At 43.8% G+C, this 10,000-nt stretch overlaps 2 protein-coding genes across 2 annotated transcripts in view; both read left to right on the forward strand.

The window, feature by feature from the left end:
• LOC311340113 (pre-B-cell leukemia transcription factor 1-like) overlaps positions 1 to 8,533 on the forward strand; it is a 14,020-nt gene extending 5,487 nt beyond the window's left edge. Inside the window, exons 3-8 of the mRNA XM_084464976.1 lie at positions 2,063 to 2,307; positions 2,584 to 2,774; positions 3,547 to 3,682; positions 4,302 to 4,458; positions 5,594 to 5,681; positions 7,360 to 8,533. Coding sequence (XP_084321102.1) covers positions 2,063 to 2,307; positions 2,584 to 2,774; positions 3,547 to 3,682; positions 4,302 to 4,458; positions 5,594 to 5,637 — 773 coding nt within the window. The 3' untranslated portion in view covers positions 5,638 to 5,681; positions 7,360 to 8,533. The remainder of the gene's footprint in view (positions 1 to 2,062; positions 2,308 to 2,583; positions 2,775 to 3,546; positions 3,683 to 4,301; positions 4,459 to 5,593; positions 5,682 to 7,359) is intronic.
• A 1,434-nt stretch (positions 8,534 to 9,967) lies between these two features.
• Positions 9,968 to 10,000, forward strand: part of sid4 (secreted immunoglobulin domain 4) — a 6,786-nt gene continuing 6,753 nt past the window's right edge. Inside the window, exon 1 of the mRNA XM_084464970.1 lies at positions 9,968 to 10,000. This exon is cut by the window's right edge and continues 127 nt beyond it. The gene's annotated coding sequence lies outside the window, so the exon portion shown is untranslated.

Here is a 10,000-nt window from a genome sequence, read left to right on the forward strand (position 1 = left end):
ACACACACACACACACACACACACACACTGTATTCACTCCACAACAAAAGGGTTCAGACTATGAGCAGGGACTAGACCAGGAGTCACACCTCGTCCATCTCACCCTTGTCATCGACAGATTACCCCGCCTACATCGTGCTTAATGGATTATTGGGTAATCGGGAGAATAAAGTAATCTTGTTAGCCTGCTACATTCATATTTAGCATAGTGTCAGGGCTTCCATTGGGGACGTGCCCCTAAACCTGGCTGGAAGTGGGGGGTGGGTCAGTGAGAGCTGGGGGTCAGGGGTCATAGCGATGGGGGTTGGGGATGACTAGAGGTTCCGATCTTTGAATGCAGTGTTTCCGTGTCCGTGGCGGCTAGTGTGTGAGTGTGTGTGCGTGTGTGTGTGTGTGTGTGTGTGTGTGTGTGCGCTCCGTGGCCTGGCGGTTAGCCAGCTGCGGAGGCTGTCATAGCCCTCGTTGTGGGATTATGAATGTGTGAGAAGATCCCTGCAACTACACAGTAATTGCCACCTAATTTGCATAACTGTGCAAATTAATGACCTCTCAAATGAGCATTCATTTTTCACAGGGTCTTTAGTAGCTCCTTAAGAGCCCCTGTTAATTAAAGGCTGTGTGCCTGTCTGTGTGCATCCAACAGAGTGTGTGTGTGTGTGTGTGTGTGTGTGTGTGTGTGTGTGTGTGTGTGTGTGTGTGTGTGTGTGTGTGTGTGTGTGTGTGTGTGTGTGTGTGTGTGTGTGTGTGTGTGTGTGTGTGTGTGTGTGTGTGTGGGGGGGGGGGGGGGGGGGGTTGTGTTTCTGTATTTTTTTTGGCTTGCAGGATGCCGGGCAGAGCCGGCATCTCCACCATAGCAACAGCTAGTGTGTTTTTTTTTGTTCTATTCATTCTCTTCTTCTTCCCCCTCTCTCACTCTGTCTCTCCTTGTCTCCCCTCTCTCTGTCTCTGCGTCTGCCTCTGTAGATCAATGTGCGACTGTGTTGGAGCCATCACTGGACGCACACGCACACACACACACACACACACACACACACACACACACACACACACACACACACACACACACACAGAATAACACATAGTAAATTGACTTGATCTGAGGCAAATACAGACGCAAACACAAACAGAGCCAGTGTTTCCTACGTCACGGGGGGTCTGCGTTAACAGCTGCATCGCATTGTGTTTAGCAGAGGGTTTTCTAAAGGGTCGTAAGAGCTGCCAATACGTCGCTTGTTACGGCGAATGAAAACAGTGAAGCGCATTTCTGGGTTGGGGGGGGGTACCTTTTTGTTTTTTTCGGCAGGATTAATATACACGTCACGCAGGCTGTTGGAGCTCTGTAATGATCACATCAATTATCCCAAGCTTCCTGTTGCATTACGTTAATGCCGTAGCATTATAGTATATGCAACCGGTGTCCATTGTCACATGTTGTCTAGGAATAGCTTGAGCTGAACCCAGTGTCTGGGTCGCTGGAGATTAGACGCTGTTTCGCAGCCTGCTGCGTGTCATGTCAATAATGACAGAGACTTTTTTTGCTATTGTTTTGAAATGCAGTGGGCCTTTTTTTTAAATGTATTTTTTAAAGGACATTCCAATGTGAGACTCTTGCAATGTTTCGCACTCGCATAGACCCAGAGAACAATCAAAATTAGTAGTGCGGTGCCGGTGACTGTGGTTTTGCTCTGTAAGAGGCTGCACTCTGCTGGATGGTGAATGAACTGCAGAAAGAATAACTAAAAGGCACCACTTGTTCGCAAAGATTCGGTTTGCTGTGGCAAACAATCAGCACAAACACGCTTCCTCTTTTAAGAAGTCACATTGTATGACAAAGAGCTTTGAATTTTCATGTTTGGGTTACAGTGGCGTTTTTTTGGATCACGAAATAAAAACGTTTCTTCTCGTTACTCCTGCCTGTATTTCAGAGTATTAATTCCAATAGCCGACTCTTCACCTGGAAGAAGCGTCCAGTCTGAAATGCATTATTTCAAAGAGTCTCCCTGTAGCAGTATGTGCAGTACATATCAGCCCGTTAACGTCCCCCCCCCCACCACCCCCGCAGTCCTCAGTATCCGAGGGATCCAGGACGAGGACCCCCCCGACCCGCAGATCATGCGGCTGGACAACATGCTGCTCGCCGAGGGCGTGTCCGGCCCGGAGAAGGGCGCGGCCTCCGCCGCGGCCGCCGCAGTGGCGGCGGCGGCCGGCGGCTCGCCCAACGACGGCAGTATCGAGCACTCCGACTACAGGGCCAAGCTGGCCCAGATACGGCAGATCTACCACTCTGAGCTGGAGAAGTACGAACAGGTAGGGGGAACCTATGAACCGCCACATCACACGCCCTCACCGCCCACACCGCCTCCGGAGTTGAAACAGGGATATATTTATTGTGGTTATATCTAAAAGTTTTGTTTTTTGTCATGCTTGATCATTAGGTTTATGATTCTTATTATTTGTATTATTATTATTATTAGTGTTACTTTGGTTTTCATCGTGATCGCCGTCCCCGTCCGCGTCGTCTTATCATCGTCAGCGTCGTCCTGGTCGTTAACCGCTCCCTCTCCCCCCCCCCCCCGGCTCCAGGCCTGCAGCGAGTTCACCAACCACGTGATGAACCTGCTGCGCGAGCAGTCGCGCACGCGGCCCATCTCGCCCAAGGAGATCGAGCGCATGGTGGGCATCATCCACCGCAAGTTCAGCTCCATCCAGATGCAGCTGAAGCAGAGCACCTGCGAGGCCGTCATGATCCTGCGCTCCCGCTTCCTGGACGCCAGGTCAGTCGCCCGGCGGGGGGGGCGGTTCTTGTTGTTCTTCCAGACTAACGGAACTCCTGTTTTGTTCTTTTTATTTAAGGTTTATTTGAATAGGGACAGATGCAGAAAGATGTACAAGCAGTGAGACAGTCATCCGATGTTTGCATCGCGGTGTCTCCAGCCAAAGCTCATTTACGACACTTGTCTCAAGTGGGGCTTTTGATTCAAAATAATAATAATAATAATAATAATAATACAGATTAACATTATTAAAAAGTAAGAAAATGGAAATGAAATAAAAATGTCAAATAAAAGAGGATCAAAGACGACATGCAGAACAGCACATTGTAAAAAAAAACGAAGTATGCGAGCCTGATTGTTGCTGAATAAGCCACAATTTTGGGTCGTACCGCTCAGTGTGTTGTTGATTGGCCACCGACAAAAAAGAGACCACGTAGTGTCGTCCGTCCAGCTGTATGATGGTTTTAGTGTAGATCAACGGACCTACCAGCCTACCCAGTGGACCGTACCAAAGCGGGGGGGGGCCATCAGTCCATCACACACATGGGTGGACCCTCCCGTGTGTGAGATCACTATCAGGCAGGTTTTTAAAACGGCTTGTAAATGACAAATTGACATCACACCTGGTGGTTAATTAGGGGCCCCTTTAAGTTTCACTTTTGGTCACCTGATGCAGTGTTGATGCGTGCTAATGGTCCAGGTAAAAGGAGTCGGGGTCCGCTACAATAGTGTGTCCTCGCTGTGCTGATACGAGCTGTGTGTCCCCCCGCAGACGGAAGCGACGGAACTTCAACAAGCAGGCGACGGAGGTGCTGAACGAGTACTTCTACTCCCACCTGGCTAACCCCTACCCCAGCGAGGAGGCCAAGGAGGAGCTGGCTAAGAAGTGTGCTATAACCGTCTCTCAGGTCAGGGTTCAGGCAGCTCAAACGCTCACACCTCTCCCAGTCAGTGGCGCTTCAAACCAGGCTGTGGTTTCCACATGATGTAGGGCTGTGTGCAATTCATTGGATTTTGATCAGAATTCGATTTTTCGGGTCAAACGATCTCCAAACTTAATGTCATCGAGTTGAAACTCGTTTTTGAAGTATATTTGCTGGAGTCATTTTACTGGACACATTTTTGTACATTCTTTTAGATTTTAACATTTTCTATTTGAACATTTGGTCTATTTTTCAGTTCAGTTTCCGTTAAAGTTCTCAGTTACTAAGTGTTATTTATTTTTTTTGGAGAGAAATGCTGAATAAATGCATCATGTTTTCAAACAATCGTTTGAATCATCGTGATTTTAATATTGACCAAAATAATCGTGATTATGATTTTTTTCCATAATCGAGCAGCCCTAACATGATGCACAGTCGTGAGTGTGGTACACGAGATACCACAGAGATAACAAGGACAAAGTCCCAAATGTAGCTTCAGTCGCCAAATCCTAAAAGGTTGGCCAAATCCCAAAGTATCTAGACACTTTAAAGGTCTCTCTTCATGTGTTTTTCTCTGCGGTCTCTACATCCTCTCTATGTCCAGGTGTCCAATTGGTTCGGGAATAAAAGAATTCGGTACAAGAAGAACATTGGTAAATTTCAAGAGGAGGCTAACCTTTACGCCATGAAGACCGCCGTGGACGCAGCCAGTGTGTCCTCGCATGCCAGCCAAGCTAACTCCCCCGGCACGCCAAACTCAGGTACGCACCGACACACGCACACAGCTCATAGAGAGAGGTGAATGAGTTTAGGTTTTCGTAACTCAAGCCACCTTTATTGTGAGGGCTAATCGGTGCATTAACCCACTCTGCCAGCTCCCAGATACAGCTCATCGCGGTCTCTAGCTAATGCTCGTCGTACTGATTCCTTGGTAGGCTAGCAAAGGCAAATATAACTCTTCACTTTTTGTTTTCCGTTTGCTGTTTAACTAATGGCCGGCCTCACTTCATCAAAACACTCTCTGGTCTATTCTGGCCGAGCTCTGCGGGTGTGGCTGGAGAATGTCGATTGTTTTGCTTGATAATGTTTCATCATTTGCTTCTGGTGTTGCTAGTGAGTATTTTTGGAAATTGTCAGATAATTTGCAACATGTGGTACTTGACTCACAGGAAGCTGTTCAGCAGTCTCTATGAAATTGTTCAACTGTGAAGCTGTTCCTTGTAAAAGCCCCACTTAGTCCCATTGAGAAGGGAACTGTGGTTAAGGGTTTTGACGGGCTGTTCAGTGTGACAGGACCATGTAGCTAGCCTGTGTTTACATGTGATGTGTGTGCATAGTTTAATGTAGCTTTCATGCTTATTAGGGTTCTGTGTGTCTGTAATATGAAGGCTGTGGAATATGCCAGGCTGTAGATAGTGTGTGTATCAATGTGTGTGTGTGTGTGTGTGTGTGTGTTTTTGTAACGTGTACATGCAATGCGTGTGTATGTAATGTGTGTGTTTATAATGTGTGTGTTTGTAATGTGTGTGTATGTAATGTGTGTGTTTATAATGTGTGTGTATGTAATGAGTGTGTTTATAATGTGTGTGTATGTAATGTGTGTGTTTATAATGTGTGTGTATGTAATGTGTGTGTTTATGATGTGTGTGAATGTAATGTGTGTGTTTATAATGTGTGTGTATGTAATGTGTGTGTTTGTAATGTGTGTGTATGTAATGTGTGTGTTTATAATGTGTGTGTATGTAATGTGTGTGTTTGTAATGTGTGTGTTTATAATGTGTGTGTATGTAATGTGTGTGTTTATAATGTGTGTGTATGTAATGTGTGTTTATAATGTGTGTGTTTGTAATGTGTGTGTATGTAATGTGTGTGTTTATAATGTGTGTGTATGCACAGGAGGATACCCAGCCCCGTGTTACACTCCTGATGGGAGGTTATGAGGACCTGCGTAGAGAAGCCCCCACCCCCCCATCACTGTCTGCATGTGAGTAACCATGGCAAGTAACCATGGCAACCCATAACACATTACAGTGCTGGTTAAGTTGTTTCTGGGCTAGGCTGCAGACATGCTTTCACTTTTGAAACTGTTTTTTTGTTGACCAGATCACACAACAGGATGTGTTGGAACAGTTTTTGGTTGCAGGGCGACAGCAGCACAAACAAACACATCTTAATGTGTCTATATTAGCAGGGGACATTTTAAAAGTACTAAAACCATTTAAGACAGCACTATGTAGCCTTTTCACTGCTCCTCACATTTCAAAAAAAAAAAAAGGATCCAAATAATGAGGCCACACACACACACACACATATACACACTAGGGCTGTACGGTATGGACAAAAATTTATATCACGGTATGATTTGAGGCATAGACAGTAACGGTATTATATCACAGTATGTTAATTTTTTTCATCTTTAAGGGGCTCTCTATCTCATAAAAAAGTTGGCGCACTGCGCACATAGCCTTACCAGCAAAAGCGCCGGTATTCATAATCTCTTCTTTAAGTTCTACCTTAACATTTTGCGTGTTTCCCGAAACGTTCTTTGCTATGAATCTCTTTCGTACGTCGTTCGTTGGTAAGGTTGGTCTGAAGCGCTCGTAGAGCGTTCTTAGCTCTACCGTAGTGATGTTTCAGGTCCTGCAGGCTCCGCCACTGTACAGTAACCTTTAGAAATCCCCATTGCGCATGTTCATTCCAAGTTTGCATCTGTAGCCAATTGAGGCCAAATGAAACGGCATGTTTGAATTAAGGATATTGTCTCGGCTGTTCTTTATTTTGGGCCGTGGGTACAGCAGGCAAGGTCAGCTCGACTCGCTTCCAATAATTTCAAAAACTTGCAACTTAAAAAAAATATTTTATTTATTTTACAATTCAAAAATGAACAAAACAGTCTTCTAAATTAAGGAAATGATACTGGGAAACGAATAAACTATTTTAAGCAACAAGTGAACTTAATAAGTGATCAAAATACTTTTTGCAACCACCACCTCTTTCCCTTGACATTTAGTTTTCACCTTAAATATGCGACAGATGTAATTAAGGCAACCTGGTCTCACAGGAATCCGTGAAATGAGTCGGTCTACGTTCCGTTTACAAAAAATAATGCCCATAACAGGTTTGAGGGCTGCCTAATATTCGTATATATATACACCATATTTTCAGTAGTTACGTGTAACTTGACTTTTTACATGAACAAGTAGTTACCTAACGCGTTACACACAACACTGTCTACCGGTCACACCGGTGTCACGGTATCGTCAAAATCCATACCGTAGCGCAAATTCACACCGGTGTACTTTCTATACCGTTTATACCATACACCCCTAATACACATACGCACACACACACACACACACGCCCAGTCTCACTTACTCACCCACTCACACACTCAATCACTTTCAATTTGGTCTCCATGTGAGATGCGGCACAAGATTAAGAGTGTACTAGAGGAAGTGGCATTAAAATAAACAACTGTGAAAGAAGGCACAGAGAGTAACGGTAAATAAACAGCTGATTAACTATTTAATGATTGGCATACCTTGTTGAAAACTTGGACTATTTGAGATGTGGACGTGAAGTAACAAGCTGAAAATGAACATGTCTAAGAACCCTCTCTCCCTGTCTCTCTCTCTCTCTCTCTCTCTCTCTCTCTCCATCAGATATGCCAGGGTGAAGAGGGTCTGCAGGACAGCACTGATACCTTCTCTGTCTCTAGCGCCCCCTGGAGCTTCTGGCAGGGTCCACCCATGACACCTCAAACTAAGGCCATGTCCACGCCGCACACCAGATAAAAGTCAAAACACACCTCTTGTTCTCTGTGTTGGCCTCCCACCCACACTAAACGTGCTTTTTCCACCGAAAACTGAGCTTTTTGAAGAAAGAAACAAAGATCTCCAAAAAGGACAACAGATAAACAATGGTCTTGCGCTGTATGCACGAGCAACACGGTATCCTCGTGATCCAGGACAATAAAGGCTGTATTCCCGGGGGGGCTGACACTGTAGGCGCATGACAGACGGAAGGTAAGCCTTCTAAACCCGCTTCAGTCCGACGGTGTGGTGAGAGACGAAGGTGGAGACGCCGGTACGGGCAGAAAAAAACGTTTGGCACGGAAACTTCTTTTTTTTTCTCTTACTATCCGGACGTAGCGTGGACATGGCCTAAGACCCCAGTCCTCCCAGATCCTCCCAGATCACAGTCACAGGCCACCCTGGGGCGCAGCTCAAACTAACAATCCCAGAGAAGCACGCCCAACGCAGAGCCCAACCTCAAGCCGAAGAACTAGGAGCTAGGAAAAATCTACAAATGAACTTCTAACATTTTACGTTTCTTTGTTGTTGTTGTTGTTGTTTTATTTTTTATTTTTTAATGCTGACACCATGACCAGAACCACAGCCGTTTTATTGGTTTTCATAACTTAGACATTTGTTTTTCGGACAAGGCTCTTGTTTTTTTTTGTTTTTTTTTATAAACACCTGTCATGTTTGTATCTTGTTTAAAACAAAAAAAAAGTTAATACAATAAATCTAGTCACTGTAGAGAGGCTTTTTTTAAATACCGTTTCACGATGGGACATCTGCTTGTTTATGGCCTGGAGCCAGAAGTGGACTCATTATGATATTTTAAAGAACAAGGAAAAAAAGGTTTAACAGAAAAAATGGAAAAAAAAGAAAAGAAATGTAATTGTCTTTCATGCATGTAGTCCTTTTTAGATGTTTAGCAATGATTGTATTTTTCTTTTCTCTTTAACTTTTTAAAAAAACTGTTGCTACAGAGAGAAAAGAAATGTATAGCTACAACAAAACCGAAATGGCAAAAAATAACCAAAAATGAATAAACACATTGTATGTCAATTATTTCAGTACTGTTTTGTGTGTCTGTGTTTTTTAATGAAATACACAAGTAAAAGCATTCAAACTTGTGTAATTCACTTTGTGAATTAGTGGTTGACTTCAATGATCGCAGATTCAATTTGATTTAGAGAACTAGCTTGCGACCAGTTTCTATTGCCCTTTAAAGTAGACTAAAGGCTTTAGTGTTTTCCAGTCGGACGGTGAGGGACAGCAGTAAAAGAATAAAATGTTTAGAAAAGGAGGGAATGTATGCAGGAGTGAAGAGGAACAGTGTTTATATACGGTGTAGGGTAAAAGCTGCATAAGCACTCCTGCCTTACTGTAGGTCAGCCGGTAAGGATGTTGTCCAGCTGGCCACTTTTCCTTTAAGCCGGTTTAGATGACGAGAAACACAAAAGTATTCAACCCTTGAATTAACGTTAAGGAGAGCCTCATGAGGCCCAGACGCACAAGTCAACATCTCTGGAGCTGTGCTTACACAATGTCTCTTGCTTACTTAAAACACAGACAGACTGGAAGTGGGTATTTTCATCACTAGTCTTTTTAAAGTCTTCGTGAATTGACTATAAAAAGGTTTAGGCGGTAAAGAGACAGTTGGCTAAGTATCCATATTCATCATGATAATTAGTAATTATTTCTTTTTTGATCCTTAACTGCTTTCTTACGCACTAAAGACAAAAACTTTTTTAATTCCGATTTTCTTTTCTTCCTGTGCCTCAAATTAATTTGTTCCAGGCTGTGTCCAGACAATATAATATATAAGATTAATAATATAATATACAATTCTTATTGTATTCATCTATTCATCTAAATTCCTTTTACAGAACATCATTTTGTAGAAAAAGTCTCAATAGCGTGCTTTGTGCCAAAGGACCGTCTAAGGTGTGTTTGATTGCTCGCTGTATATTTAAAGCTTCCAACTGTTCATTGGCAGACTAGCGAGCCAGCTATGTTCTCCACCTTTGACCAAAACCAAAACACAGACACAGGGGTTTGAAAAAAAAAAAAAGAACATCCTGGATCGCTACTCAAACAACTGTTGTCATGTTAGCAGCATTGCAATACTCAGAAAGCCGGCCACAGGGGGCATAGTTTGAGGTCCTTGAAATGAGTTGATTGTGTCTGACTCTGAACACAACGCTTTACTGTTCTGCAGTGCTAAAAGAAAGGTTAATGTAACAAAGTGTCATGCAACCTTCACATGCACTGCTTTTCTCATCTTCTGCTCAGTTAGTATCTTGTGAATGGAGTTTTCACCTTATAATTGCATCACCCTCTTCTCTCAGTTAACCGTGGAAACACGCCAAAAAGAGCACTCGAAGAAGTCTTTCTCCCCTCAGGGGTTGACGTTGGATCAAAGTAAACAGTATTTCAGGGGTAAAGTTCGACCCAGGCGGGGCTGGGAGGGTAGATTAGATGATTAGATGAGAGAGAGAGGGGGAGAGAG

Source organism: Micromesistius poutassou, assembly GCF_964030765.1.
Source record: "Micromesistius poutassou genome assembly, chromosome: 3".
Taxonomy (NCBI): Eukaryota; Metazoa; Chordata; class Actinopteri; order Gadiformes; family Gadidae; genus Micromesistius; species Micromesistius poutassou.